The sequence below is a fragment of the Loxodonta africana genome, unplaced genomic scaffold, assembly GCF_030014295.1.
Source record: "Loxodonta africana isolate mLoxAfr1 unplaced genomic scaffold, mLoxAfr1.hap2 scaffold_55, whole genome shotgun sequence".
NCBI lineage: Eukaryota > Metazoa > Chordata > Mammalia > Proboscidea > Elephantidae > Loxodonta > Loxodonta africana.
In genome coordinates, this window is record NW_026975272.1 from 1,277,633 (window position 1) to 1,293,488 (window position 15,856).

A 15,856-nucleotide genomic window follows, 5' to 3' on the forward strand; every position below is an offset into this window, starting at 1 on the left:
ATTAGTCGATATTCAACCATTTCAAGAGCTGTCGTATGATCAAGAACTGATGGTACTGAAGGAAGAAATCCAAGCTGCTCTGAAGGCATTGGCAAAAAACGAGGCTCCAGGAATTGATGGAATATCAACTGAGATGTTTCAACAACGAGATGCAACACTGGAGGTGCTCAGTCATCTATGCCAAGAAATATGGAAGACAGCTTCCTGGTCAACTGACTGGAAGAGATCCATATTTATGCCTATTCCCAAGAAAGGTGATCCAAATGAATGTGGAAATTACAGAACAATATCGTTAATATCACATGCAAGCAAAATTCTGCTGAAGATCATTCAAAAATGGCTGCAGCAGTATATCGGTAGGGAACTGCCAGAAATTCAGGCCAGTTTCAGAAGAGGACATGGAACCCGGGGTATCATTGCTGATGTCAGGTGGATCCTGGCTGAAAGCAGAGAATACCAGAAGGATGTTTACCTGTGTTTTATTGACTATGCAAAGACATTCGACTGTGTGGATCTTAACAAACTATGGATAACACTGCGAAGAATGGGAATTCCAGAACACTTAATTGTGCTTATGAGGAACCTTTACAAGGATCAAGAGGCAGTTGTTCAGACAGAACAAGGGGATAGTGATTGGTTTAAAGTCAGGAAAGGTGTGTGTCAGGATTGTATTCTTTCACCATACCTATTTAATCTGTATGCTGAACAAATAGTGCAAGAAGCTGGACTATATGAAGAAGAACAGGGCATCAGGATTAGAGGAAGACTCATTAACAACCTGCATTAGGCAGATGACACAACCTTGCTTGCTGGAAGTGAAGAGGACTTGAAGCACTTACTAATGAAGATCAAAGACCACAGACTTCAGTATGGATTACACCTCAACATAAAGAAAACAAAAATCATCACAACTGGACCAATGAGCTACATCATGATAAACAGAGAAAAGATTGAAGTTGTCAAGGATTTCATTTTACTTGGATCCACAATCAACAGCCATGGGAGGAGCAGTCAAGAAATCAAAAGACACATTGCATTGAGCAAATCTGCTGCAAAAGACCTCTTCAAAGTGTTGAAGAGCAAGGATGTCACCCTGAAGACTAAGGTGCATCTGACCCAAGCCATGGTATTTTCGATTGCATCATATGCACTTGAAAGTTGGACAATGAATAAGGAAGACTGAAGAAGAGTTGACGCCTTTGAATTGTGGTGTTGGCTAAGAATATTGAATATACTGTGGACTGCCAAAAAAACAAACAAGTCTGTCTTGGAAGATATACAACCAGAATACTCCTCAGAAGCAAGGATGGCGAGGCTGCGTTTTACCTACTTTGGACATGTTGTCAGGACGGATGAGTCCCTGGAGAAGGACATCATGCTTGGCAGAGTACAGGGTCAGCAGAAAAGAGGAAGATCCTCAACAAGTTGGATTGACACAGTGGCTGCAACAATGAGCTCAAGCATAACAACGATTGTAAGGATGGCACAGGACCGGGCAGTGTTTTGTTCTGTTGTGCATAGGGTTGCTATAAGTCCGAACCACTCGACGGCACCTAACAACAACAACAACAATGTATATGATAAGGCCATTACCCTCTGATTATAAATCATTTGCAGTTTCTTTGCCTTTAGGTGACTCATTTATGCATGAACAAAGGAATCAGAAGATTTTAACCTTCAGAGGTGAATGGAGACTGTAAAAAGGCCATCCTTGCTCTGAAGTTCTCCCTAAAAAAAAAAAATTCTCATCCCTCTCCATATTATGGAAACCATGGTGGCGTAGTGGTTAAGTGCTACAGCTCCTAACGAAAGGGTCGGCAGTTCGAATCCACCAGGCACTCCTTGGAAACTCTATGGGGCAGTTCTACTCTGTCCTATAGGGTCGCTGTGAGTCGGAATCGACTCGATGGCACTGGGTTTGGTTTTGGTTTTTTGGTTTTCCATATTAATTCAGCGGAACCAACTTGGGCTTTGGAGCCAGAAAATCCAAATCTACCTCTGTTATTCTTTTGAATATAACCTCTCAAACGATGAGTTTGTTACCAGTAACACATGGATAATAAGACTTAACATGGACTGTATCCTAAACACTAAAAAAAAAAAAAAAAAACACTAGGCACTCAGAAATTGCTTTCTTTCCATTGCCTTACTTAGTCATCAGCACAACATTTTGAAGTAGGTATTTTTTTTTTTATCAGTTTCTGTTTTCATTTTAAAATGATGAATTAAAAGATCAACCCAGCACTTAACTTATTACTTGCTAAGCATACAGCTAGGCACTTTTCCACAGGCCTTTATTTTTTATAAGGAATTAATTAATTCATCATAAATGTCCAGTTCAGCTCAGACTTATAAAGAAATATTTGAGAGAATAGGTATGATTTCCAAGTGCCTCTTAAACTGCAAGTTATCTCTTCTTCTATTTGTAGGTAAGGCAATCTTCAGGTGAGAGATGCATTTCCCTTGCAAGTCATGCTTGTTCCCTTGCCATGCCAATAACAGGCAAGAGTAAGACATTACGGTCCTCGTTTCTTCAGAGCTTCGATGTGTTTCAGACTCCTTCTCAACAAGTCACTTTTGGTAGCCAATATGGACTAATCAGAGTCAGCACCTAGATTAAAAAAATTTTTTTTTCATCCCTACCACATATGAGTGTTTCCCTTCCCTCATACTGAAGCTCTATTTTAAAGTATTTAAGCTCAGTCCTGCCTGATGTCTCACTACCACCTTCAAGAAATTTCTAATTTCATATTCTCAACAAAAATAGAAGCACTTAAAATAACTTTGCTTATGGATGCACCAACCTGTTGATGACTAGTTAATACCATATATTATTCTGAGACAAATATCTCTTTCTCATAATTTCAGATTCTTCAAGGTCACTGTGGTAGCTTCCGCCTTTTCCTCTGACATCATGCAAAATCAAAGCTTTGTAACTGAGTTTGTCCTCTTGGGGCTTTCACAGAATCCAAATGTTCAAAAAATAGGATTTGTTATATTTTTGTTCTCCTACATTGCAACTGTTGGGGGCAATTTGCTGATTGTGGTGACCATTATCAGCAGCCCAGCACTCCTGGGCTCCCCCATGGACGTCTTTCTGGCCTTTCTGGCCTTCCTGGATGTGTGCTATTCCTCTGCATTCGCCCCAAAGATGATTGTAGACTCACTCCACGAGAGGAAAACCATCTCCTTCGAGGGTTGCATGACCCAGCTCTTTGCTGAATATTTATTTGCTGGTGCTGAAATAATTATTCTCTCTGCCATGGCCTATGACCACTATGTTACCATTTGCAAGCCATTGCGCTACCTCTCTCTCATGAACGGGAGGCTCTGTGGTATCCTGATGGGGGTAGCCTGGACAGGAGGCTTCTTGCATTCTGTGATACAAATTCTCTTTACTTTCCAGCTGCCCTTCCGTGGCCCCAATGTCATCAATCACTTCCTACGTGATTTGTACCCATTACTGGAGCTTGCCTGCACTGATACTCACATACTTGGCCTTTTGGTGGTTGGCAGTAGTGGGTTTATTTGCATCATAAAGTTCTCATTGTTGCTTATCTCTTATTGTGTCATCTTGTTCTCGCGAAGAACACATAGCTCTGAAGGCCGGAGGAAAGCTCTTGCCAACTATGGATCTTACATTTCTGTTGTGGTTTTATTCTTTGTCCCATGCATATCTCTATATGCCCGACCTCCATCTGCTTTTTCCTTCGATAAGATGGTGGCCATATTTTACACCATTGTAACTCCCCTGCTCAATCCTGTGATTTACACTTTCAGGAATAAGGAAGTGAAAAATGCCATAAGGAAGTTGTGGACCAAATTGCTGGCGGTTTTTAATTAAAAATAAAACACTAAACATAACAAATTAAACCTTCCAGAAGAAAGAAATCAAAATGGGCTCAGACAAGAACTTTGTAGGGAATGGACCTTGTAAGACAGAAGGAAATGTAATACAACACAAAAACACTGATGTGGAGGTCTGGAAATGCTCTTTGCATCCTCAGATTACTCATCATCTCAGAGTTGGCAGCTCAGTATCCTTTTATGTAAACTAAGGAGAGTTGAATTTTTTTTTTGCAGTTTTTTTTAGTTAATTTTTATTGTACTTTAAGTGAAAGTTTAAAAATCAAGTCAGTCTCTCACACAAAAACCCATATACACCTTGCTACACACTCCCAATTACTCTCCCTCTAGTGAGACAGCCCATGCTCTCCCTCCACTCTCTCTTTTTGTGTCCATTTCCCCAGCTTCTAATTCCCTCCACCCTCTCATCTCCCCTCCATGCAGGAGATGCCAACATAGTCTCAAGGGTCCACCTGATCCAAGAAGCTCACTCCTCATCAGCATCCCTCTCCAACCCATTGTCCAGTCCAATCCATGTCTGAAGAGTTGGCTTCAGGAATGGTTCCTGTTCTGGGCCAACAGGTCTGGAGGCCATGACCACCAGAGTCTTTCTAGTCTCAGTCAGACCATTAAGTTTGGTGTTATGACAGTTTGAGGTCTGCATCCCACTGCTCTCCTGCTCTCTCAGAGTTTTTCTGTTGTGTTCCCTGTCAGGGCAGTCATCAGTTGTAGCTGGGCACCATCTAGTTCTTCTGGTCTCAGGATGATGTATTCACCAGTTCATGTGGCCGTTTCTGTCTCTTGGGCTCATAATCACCTTGTGTCCTTGGTGTTCTTCATTCTCCTTTGATCCAGGTGGGTTGAGACCAATTGATGCATCTTAGATGGCTGCTTGCTAGCGTTTAAGACCCCAGACGCCACTCTTCAAAATGGGGTGAAGAATGTTTTCTTAATAGATTTTATTATGCCAATTGACTTAGATGTTCCCTGAAACCATGGTCCCCAGAACCCTGCCCCTGTTACACTGGCCTTCAAAGCATTCAGTTTATTCAGGAAACTTCTTTGCTTTTGGTTTAATCCAATTGTACTGACCTCCCCTGTATTGAGTGCTGTCATTCCCTTCACCTAAAGTAGTTCTTATCTTCTATCTAATTAGTGAATACCCGTCTCCCACCCTCCCTCCCTCCCCCCTCTGGTAACCACAAAAGAACGTGTTCTTCTCAGTTTAAACTATTTGACACGTTCTTATAATAGTGGTCTTATACAATATTTGTCCTTTTGCAACTGACTCATTTCACTCAGCATAATGCCTTACAGGTCCCTCCATGTTATGAAATGTTTCACAGATTCGTCACTGTTCTTTATCGATGCGTAGTATTCCATTGTGTGAATATACCACAATTTATTTATCCATTCATCTGTTGATGGGCACCTTGGTTGCTTCGATCTTTTTGCTATTGTAAACAGTGCTGCAATAAACATGGATGTGCATATATCTGTTCGTGTAAAGGCTCTTATTTCTCTAGGATATATTCCAAGGAGTAGGATTGCTGGATCGTATGGTAGTTCTATTAATAGCTTTTTAAGGAAGTGCCAAATCAATTTCCAAAGTGGTTGTACCATTTTACATTCCCACCAGCAGTATAGAAGTGTTCCAATCTTTCCACAGCCTCTCCAACATTTATTATTTTGTGTTTTTTGGATTAATGCCAGCCTTGTTGGAGTGAGATGAAATCTCATTTTAGTTTTGATCTGCATTTCTCTAATGGCTAATGATCGTGAATATTTCCTCATATATTTGTTACCTACCTGAATGTCTTCTTTAGTGAAGTGTCTATTCATATCTTTTATCCATTTTTTAATTGGGTTACTTGTCTTTTTGTAGCTGAGTTTTCCAGTATCATGTAGATTTTAGAGATCAGATGCTGATCAGGAATGTCATAGCTAAAAACTTTTTTGCAGTCTGTACATAGTCTTTTTACTCTTTTGGCGAAGTCTTTGGATGAGCATAAGTGTTTGATTTTTAGGAGCTCCCAGTTATCTAGTTTTTCTTCTACATTCTTTATAATGTTTTGTATACTGTTTATGCCTTAGTGTTTGATGCATACATTTGAATAATAGTTGTATAAACTGGTCTTCCTTGTAGGTTTATAGGTATTATCCTATCACTGACAACATTGTACTTCAGGATAGATATTGAAGTGTTCTTTTTGGTAATGAATGCAAAGCCATTCCTCTTCAAGTTGTCCTTCCCGGCATAGTAGACCATATGATTGTTTGCTTCAAAATGTCCAATACCTGTCCATTTCAGCTCACTCATGCTTAGGATGTTGATGTTTATGTTTTTCATTTCATTTTTGACAATTCCCAGTTTTTCTAGATTCATACTTCATACATTCCACACTCCAATTATTAATGGATATTTGCAGCTGTTTTTTTTCTCATTTTGAGTCAGGCTGCATCAGCAAATTAAGGTCCCAAAGGCTTGACTCCATCCACATCATTATGGCCGACTCTACTTTGAGGGAGCAGTTGTTCCCCAGTCGTATTTTGAGTGCCTTCCAATCTGGGGGGCTCATCTACAGGCACTATATCAGAAAATGTTTCACTGCTATTCATAAGGTTTTCACTGGCTAAATCTTTTCAGAAATAGACTGCTTTGTCCTTGTTCCTATTCTGTCTTAGTCTGGAAGCTCAGCTGAAACCTGTCAGCCATGAGTGACCCTGCTGGTATTCGAATACTGGTGGAATAGCTTCCAGCAACAGAGCAACAGGCAAGCCCCCACAGTATGACAAATGACAGACACATGGAGTACATGCATATGAATAGATTGAAAATAGAATGGCTTGATTCAAATGCACCTTAGTCATCAAAGTGACGTTTCGCTTTTTAAACTTTAAAGAGGTTATTTTGTCACAGATTTTCCCAATGCAATACATCATTTCATGTCTTGAGTGCTGCTTCCATGGGTGTTGATTGTTGGTGTGTTAGTATTACTAAACTCCATACTGTGTTTAAATCTCACAAGTTTTCCTATCAGTGTCCTCTCTCTGTTTCATGATCTAATTCAGTGTATCACATGGCATTTAGCTATAGTCTCTCCAGTGTCATCTGGTCTGTGACAGTTTCTAACTTTTTTCTCATTTTTCTTGACTTTGAAAATCTTAAAGAGCACTGGCTAGATATCTTATAGAATGTCCCCAAATCTAAGTTTGCCTGATGGCTTTCTGTGATTAAGTTGGGATTTTGAGTTTTGAGGAAGACTTTCACACAGGAGAAGTGCCTTTATCATCACATCATATCAGGGAGTGCATGATATGCCCATGGCATCACTCATAATGGTAACCTTCATCATTTGGTTAAGGTAGTTTTGCACATTTCTCCACTATAAACTTAAATGTAGAATTTCAAATGCAATACAGTTAATAGCAGCTATTTATTTTTTATATGTTCTTTTTTCAAACTCTGTAGTTCATGTTTTCTTCAAGAAATATGAATTCTTTTAATAATTTAATTTCTAAAAGAAGACTAATGGAATAGATTCAGTAATTATCCTTAATGATTTTAAAGAAAATACATCCACCGCAATGACACAAGAGAGAATTTCAACTAATTGCTTGGTTCGTGGCTCACTGAGTAATGTTTTAGTTATGATTCTCTGGGGTCTATATCTCCACGGTCATGGCAACCCAAACCCTCCGTGCCATCGAGTCGATTCCGACTCATAGCGACTCACGGTCATGGCAGCGGATATAAATCCCAGAGACTGGGAAGTTTTGGACTGTGGATTTGGGTTTAGTTTGTTTTTTTTTTTTTCTTTTTAATCTCTGATATTTCTTATATCTGGGAAATAAAATGCCATTTTCCTGGCACACTCATTTAAATGTACTGTCACTTGTATTACAAACCTCAGGTCTGTTAGTTTTTTAAAGAATGTTTAATTACTGAGAAGAAAAATGCCTGGAATTCATTAATCTTAAAAGGAAATCCTCATTAAATTAATTAATCAAAAACTCCTGGTTTCAGGTCAGTTCAGTTCTCTTCTGGTATTTTTCTGTTAAGGTAGAAAACATGGAACACCAGCTCATACGGATTAAAAAATGTAATAGATCCCTTTTTATGGTTGGACCTGTTTGAATTTTCACTAACAGGGCATGAAATGATCCTGAGAATTATACTGTGTGTTGCAGAAACTGGCAGTGGTGACACTATTGAGAATTAATAGAGAAAAGTGGCAGAAGACTTTGGAGATGTTTGCTGATTTTGAACTCCCCTCATCCTAGCTTCCATTTGAATAAAATCCTAATTCTAATCCATAGGTTTTCAACATGTTTCTTTTAAATTGCTAGGGCACAATGTCAAAGTTTTCTCTGTGTATCTTTTTGTTATGGACCTAATAAGTGTTTTAAGTAGTAGCAGGGATAGTAGCCATCTCCCTAACTTGCCAGGGTTTTGCCTAGTTAAAATAGGGTATATGTTCAAATGTTGAGGGAGAGCTTAATTATTAAAATAGCGTGAACAATAATGGATGTTTAAAATGTATCTACCCAGTCCCTTTTGTTATTGGGAAGAATATGCTCACGACAAATACTCTGTGTCGGGGCTACTTGTAGTACATGTAAAGTAGGCACTCCTGGGGCTGAGTCCAGGCAAAGCTATAAAGTTGAGACAGATCACTGATGTGTTTTAGCTCCAGCCTCATGTCTATATCCTGGGGACAGTCATTTTGTGTGTTACTATTCTCATTGCCAAGTTTATCTCATCATAAAAGAGGGCTTGCTTCGTATTGGCTAAGAAAATATATAATTTGCAGTGTAGAATTTTTTTTAATGGAATTATTGTTGGTGAATATAAGATAGATATGCTTTCTTGAAACTATATATGTATATATGTGTGTGTATACACACATATGCATAAGAAAGAAATTACTTTAATTTTTACTACTTATAAAATTTTAATTAATTAAATTTAATTAATAATAAAAGTTAAGCACAACAATCAATAGAAACCCCATAAAATATTCAGGAGTCAGTGTACCACTGATGGAGGTTTTGATGACAGAGACTACACGAGCATCTCAGGGATAAGGTTATGTGTAGAAATCTGAACTATTAAGTGAAAAGTTGGGCTAGATACATTTTAAGGTATATTTCAACTCAAAAATTCTGTAAGTATTTAATTCCATGCTATGCCTAGACAAGGTGGAAAATTTTAAAGTAAATAATTCTAAAATTTTTAAAGGTTTTTTGTGCTTTTATTGTACCACCCTGGATTCTGGTCTCTTTAATTTCTTTTATGCCCTATATGTATATGTTAGTTTCATATTAATAATACTAACAAAGACTAGCATTTAAATAGTTATATGTATATGTAATGTATATAAAAAAAACAAGAGTAATATATTAAAGACCCACTGCCGTCAAGTCAATTCCAACTCATAGTGACCCTATAGGACAGAGTAGAACCGCCCCATAGAGCTTCCAAGGAGCACATGGTGGATTCGAACTGCCTACCTCTTGGTTAGCAGCTGTAGCACTTAACCACTACACCACCAGTACTTCCAAAGTTTTATATATAGAGAGAGAGAGAGAGAGCCCTGTCGTTGTAGTGGAAACTTTGGTGGTCTAATGGTTGACCTTAGAAACTCTCCTTGGAAACTCTATGGGCAGTTCTACTCTGTCCTATAGGTTCAGTATGAGTTGGACTCTATTTGATGGCAAAGGGTTTGGTTTTGGATTTCGTTGGTGTAGTGGTTGAGAGATCGGCTGCAAAACCCTAAGGGGCAGTTCTACTCTGTCCTATATTGTCTCTATGAATCTGAATCAACTTAATGGCAACAGGTTTTCTTCATTTATATATTTTTCACACCAGTGTTTTTCACACTTTAGCATGCAACAAAATCACCTGGAGGCCTGATTTCACCCCAAATTATGAGCCTCATCTCAGAGTTTTTATTTAGGAGGTTGGCAGTAGGGCTGAAGAATTTGCACTCCTAATAAGTTCCCAAATGATTCTGATGTTGCTGATTTGGGGGCCATACTTTGAGACTCACTGTTTCATATCACTCTCCACAGAACCACATGAAACCTCTTTCCTCTCTCTGCTTCTTCCTAGTCAACTTGTGTTTTTTCTCCAACAGGAATCATGTTATCCGAAGGAAATCAAAGTATCATACCCACTTTTATAATGTTGGGTTTTTCAGAATACCCAGGACTCCAGGTTCCACTCTTCCTGACTTTCTTGTCCACCTACACAGTCACCGCGGTGGGGAATCTAGACATGATAATAATTATCAGGATCAATCCAAAACTCCACACGATTATGTACTTTTTCCTCAGTCACTTACTTGTCTTTTGTGGATTTCTGTTATTCCACTGTAGTTACACCCAAACTGCTGGAGAACTTGATTGTGGAAGGCAGAACTATCTCTCTCTCTGGTTGCATCATGCAGTTTTGTCTTGCTTGCATATTTGGAGTGGCAGAAACATTCATGTTAACGGCGATGGCTTATGACCGTTTTGTGGGAGTTTGTAACCCCTTGCTGTATACCACTACTATGTCATAGAAGCTTTGTGTTCTGCTGGTGGCTGGGTCCTACACATGGGGTGTAGTGTGCTCTCTGACACTCACATACTTTCTTCTCACAATAACTTATCGTGAGTCTAGCATTATAAATAATTTTATCTGTGACCACTCTGTAATTGTTTCCGTCTCCTGCTTGGACTCCTACATCAGTGAGATGCTGTGTTTTATTGTCACCATAATCAATGAGGTGAGCAACCTGATGATCATCTTTACTTCCTATGTATTCGTTTTTATCACTGTCATGAAGATGCCTTCTACAAGTGGACGCCATAAAACCTTCTCTACCTGTGCCTCCCACCTGACCGCCATCACCATCTTCCATGGGACCATCCTTTTCCTCTACTGCATCCCTAACCCCCAAACTTCCTGGCTCATAATTGAAGTGGATTCTGTGTTTTATACTGTAGTGATTCCCACATTGAATCCGTTAATCTACAGCCTTAGGAACAAGGATGTGACGGACACATTCAGAAAATTAGTTAAAACAAAACTCCTTTTTCAATCACCATGATATTGTTAGGTTCAGTATTTTACATTCCAAAAATAATTTGATTCATTATGTTAAAGATTGTTCAACTCGCATAGTATAATTTATTATTCAGATTATTTTACCCAGTAGCCTGTGAGTTAATACATCTACAGTAGTAGCATATGTATGATTTTATGATGACTGATGTTTCCATACATCAATGTTTAGTGAAATAGCTCTAAAGCACATGTAAACCAAAAATTAAAAAAATAAAATAAAATTCTCAACTTGTTGCAATATATGTGAATTATTTTAAAATACTTTACCATATATGGTGTAATTTTTTATGTGTGTTCCCAAAGTAAATCAAATTCCTAGTTTATCAAATATGCACAAATCCAGCATATTCCCCTAGAATTCTAAACAGAAATTCTGTCCTCTAGAGGTGGCTTTAACAAGTGCTTCAGCTCATGGTGTCTTGTACACAAGGCAACCTTTTGATAGTTATTACACTGAATAGCAGAATTCATCTGTTAAATAAAAAATATGGCCTGCTCACTAGGAAACCCAATTTAATTAAAGTATTGTTTTACCAGCCTCATATTCATTTTATCATTTTTTTCTAAAGAAAGTATTTGAATAATTAAAATAATAGGCTAATGGAGTAAGGAGATACCTATAGATCAATGGAATAGAATAGTGTCCAAATATACTCATACATTTTTTCTCATTTAAATTTCAACGGAGAAAGGATACTTTTTCAACAAAATAATTTGGGAACAATGAGATACTCCTATTGAAAAAATAACCTTAGGTCTTACCTCACACCATACACAAATATTAATTTGAGTTGAAAGTTAAAACTTAACAGAAATTAAAAAATGGCAGAAACATAGGAAAATTTTTGAACACTTGGCGTAAGGACTTTTTTTACATAGAACAAAAAGAATGAATTAAAAATTGATAAAATGAATTTTATCAACATGAAAAATGACTGCTCTTCAAAGACACCATAAAGAAAAAGGAAAGGGCAGCCACAAACTGTGAGAAAATACTTGCAATATACACGCCTGACAATTGATGTATATGTAGAACATATACAGAAATTATCCAACCAGCCGATGAGCACTTGAAAAGCTACTCGGCATCATTAGTCATCAGTGCAACGTGTATTAAATATAAAATGAGACACCACTACTTACCCAATGGAATGGCTAAAGTTAAAAAGATAGAAATGTCAAATATTCCTGTGAACACGGATGAGGTGGAATATTCATGTACCTCAAATGGAAAAGTAGCAGGTAAAATGTACTTGAAAAACAGTTTAGTGGTATCTTATGAACTTACACAGGAACTTTATATAAAATTGAGCAGTTTCTTCCTTAAGTGCTTATTTACCCAAGAGAAATGAAATCAAATATTTTAACTTAGGAGAAAATGGTTCTTGTTAATGTGTGCAACTATATATATATATAAAAAATTATATAGTGGAGGAAAAAAATACAGTGGTGTGTGTTTGTGGGTGTGTGTGTGTGTGTGTTCCTTTTATGAATACTTTTTGCTCTTTTCTTAAGTGATATTTCAACAAGAGGTACATTTTCTTTCATGATGAGTTATCAAGCATAAACAGGAGAAGGCAGGAAGGATAGAACAACCTGTCGTCATTTTAATCCAGGGAAAATGAAATATAGTGACTGGACGGCACACAACAACAATGCCTCCAAAACAAAAAAAAACAAACCCCGCTGCCCTAGAGTCAATTCCAACTCACAGCGACTCTGCAGGACAGAGTAGAACTGCCCCGTAGCGTTTCCAAGGAGCACCTGGTGGATTCAAACTGCTGACCTCTTGGTTAGCAGCCGTAGTACTTAACCACTATTGCACCAGGGTTTCCACACACATAAATAAAATATATGTCTATAATAGGTAAATCTGCACCTGAGTTGTGCCTTTGCTGACCTTGATCTTCTCATAATTCAAATTCATCTAAGTTAAGACGTTTTGGGAACTGGACTGATGAGGTATAACTCCCCTCTGATATAAGTGTCTTGTCGAGATCAAAGGTGGAGTTGTGGTTTGTCTAAAAAGGGATGGCTTTTCAACTGCAATTACTTCTGATATAGGACAGAACACCTATATAACTCAATGTTTGGATCAGGACAAGAAAAACAATTCTTGCTTTTAAACAGGCAGAATTTAGAACAGCAATTGCTCTTAAAAGTATTACAAGGTCCACTGGAGTAAAAAAGATGCCTGAAAAGAAGAGAAAAAAAATCAGATAGTTCATTTTTGTGGTGATACCAGTTTCTTCTGACCCACTTTTTCTTCTGACCCTAACCACTCAGAGTTAGGTCAGGTCTCAAAGATAAAGAGCACAATCCTCCAGAGTCCATGTCTCCTCAAGACCTCAGATATCAGCTGCAAGCTAGGGGGTCTGCAGCCCCCTCACATCTGACCTGTTAACTCCCACAGCTCCCTGAGGTTTGAGAATTTGCTAAAATGCCACACAGGAATCAATTCCAATTTCATTACGGCAAAAAAGGATCAAAATGAAGAGACATATAAGGAAAGATCTGGACATGTCATTGACTGCTAACCTAAGGGATGCCAGTTTAAACCCACCTAGCAGCTCCTGGAAGAAAGGCCTGGCAAACTGCTTCCATAAACATCACAGTCAACAAAACCATGTGGAGTAGTTTTACTCCGTAAGACATGGAGTTGCCATGAGTTAGAGTCAAATGGACGGTTTTTTGAGGGGAGGTTCAAAACTCAGTTTGTCTACATGGTCACTGTGGTGGGGAACCTGGGCATGATTGTGATCATCAGGATCAACCCCAAACGCCACACCCCCATGTTCTTTTTCCTCAGTCACTTGTCTTTTGTTGATTTCTGCTACTCCACTATAGTTACACCCAAACTATTAGAAAACTTGGTTGTGGGAGACAGAACCATCTCCTTCACAGAGTGCATCATGCAGTTCTTCTTGGCTTGTATATTTGCAGTTGCAGAAACATTCATGTTGGCAGTGATGGCCTATGACCGTTTTGTGGCAGTTTGTAACCCCCTGCTTTACACCGTCGTCATGTCCCAAAAGCTCTGGGCATCATTAGTCGGTGGGCCCTATGCATGGGGTGTAGTTGCTTCCCTGACACTCACTTATTTTCTCCTGACATTATCCTTTTGTGGCTCTACCATCATAAATAACTTTGTCTGTGAGCACTCGGTTATTGTTTCTGTCTCCTGCTCTGATCCCTGTATCATCCAGGTGCTTTGTTTTCTCTTTGCCATATTCAATGAGGTCAGCAACCTGGTGATTATCTTTGCTACACTTTTCATTTCTGTAACTGTCATAAAAATGCCTTCCAATGGGGGGCGCCAAAAAATCTTCTCCACCTATGCCTCCCACTTGACCGCCATCGCCATTTTCCATGAGACTGTCCTGTTCCTCTATTGTGTACCCCACTCCAAAACCTCATGGCTCATAGTCAAAGTAGAATCTGTGTTTTATACAGTGGTCATCCCCATGCCGAACCCCCTGATCTACAAACAAAGATGTGAAGGAAACTGTCAGAAAGTTCATGAGCCACCTAACACAATCTTGAAGATTTATGTATTTTTCTGGAAAGAGTTTGCTTTATGATGTTAAAAATCATTCAATGTTTCTAGAAGAGATGGTAATTCAAATTATTTAGTCAATTTACCCATCTGATTTTTTAAATCTATTGCAGCATACCAGTTATCTAATAATTTGATTTTTAGTCATTTCAATCTTTACTAAAATAGGTTTGAATCATACGTGAAGTGAATCAAGCATAGTGGATTGAATAGCATCTCCCCCCAAAATACTCATACCCACCTAGAACTTCAGAATATAACCTTTTTGGAGACAGATTCTTTGCAGACGTAGTTAAGGATTAACATAAATTCATATTTTCTTAACACTAAAACCCATTGCCTCAGAATTAATTTCCACTCAAAGAGACCTTATAGGACAGAGTAGAGCTACCCCATAGGAATTCCAAGGCTGTAATCTTTATGGAAGCTGACTGCCACATCTTTTTCCTGTGGAGCAGCTGGTGGGTTTGAACAGCCACCTTTAGGTTAGCAGCCAAATTCTTAACCACTGTGCCACCAGGACTCCTACATGCTCTCTTAGGGCAGGCTATGAATCCAGTAAGTCTCATTATGAGAACCAGACAAGGACACAGAGTCACACAGAGAAGAAAGCCATGTAGAGATGAAGGCAGGACTTGGAGTTACGCTACTACAAGCCCAGGAATACAAGGACCGATGGGAAGCTGGAAGAGTCAAGGAAGGATTTCCTTCTAGGGTCTTTAGAGGGACCATGTCCCTGCCATTACCTTCATTTCAAACATTTGGCCTCCAGAACTGTAAGCAAATAAATTTCTGTTCTTTTAAGCCACCAAGTTTGTGGTAATTTCTTGTGGTAGCCCTAAGAATCTAATATTTAACAAGTAAACATTGAATCATAAAACTCAAATTGTTTGACACACATATTAGCATGGTACATGATTAAAAAACAAACAGCAACAACAACAGCAGCAAAATTCTTCAATCCTCTTTAAACAATGTGCATGTCAAAGTTACAGAAAATTCTGAAAAATTATAGCTGACTAGGATTTTGGAGCCCTGGTGACACAGTGGTTAAGAGCTACAGCTGCTAACCTAAAGGTCAGCAGTTTTCATCCACCAACCGCTCCTTGGAGACCCTACGGGGCAGTTTTACTCTGTCCTATAGGGCTGCTGAGTCAGAATCAACTTGACACCAAGGGTTTGGTTTGGTTTATGGAGGAGTATGCATGTAGGAGAATTACCACTAAGAGCCTGGAGGCACTATCTCTAAACTCCAACCAAGTTCTTTCTTTCTTTCTTCCTAAGGCCTCATATATGTTTGTTATTGTACAGGAAGTGATGGTAAACATGATACCACCAAG

General features: G+C 38.7%; 2 protein-coding genes and 1 pseudogene across 2 annotated transcripts; all 3 read left to right on the forward strand.

Moving 5' to 3' along the window:
* Positions 1-2,189: 2,189 nt before the first annotated feature.
* Positions 2,190-4,547, forward strand: LOC135229814 (olfactory receptor 4C15-like). Its single transcript, XM_064279093.1, has one exon. The coding sequence runs from the start codon at positions 2,915-2,917 to the stop codon at positions 3,842-3,844; it is 930 nt and encodes a 309-aa protein (XP_064135163.1). The 5' UTR covers positions 2,190-2,914; the 3' UTR covers positions 3,845-4,547.
* Positions 4,548-6,491: 1,944 nt separating this feature from the next.
* LOC135229818 (olfactory receptor 5D13-like) lies at positions 6,492-11,643 on the forward strand (annotated as a pseudogene).
* Positions 11,644-13,514: 1,871 nt separating this feature from the next.
* Positions 13,515-15,038, forward strand: LOC100675170 (olfactory receptor 5D13-like). The gene has a single exon (XM_064279091.1). The coding sequence runs from the start codon at positions 13,684-13,686 to the stop codon at positions 14,539-14,541; it is 858 nt and encodes a 285-aa protein (XP_064135161.1). The 5' UTR covers positions 13,515-13,683; the 3' UTR covers positions 14,542-15,038.
* The last annotated feature ends 818 nt before the right edge of the window (positions 15,039-15,856 follow it).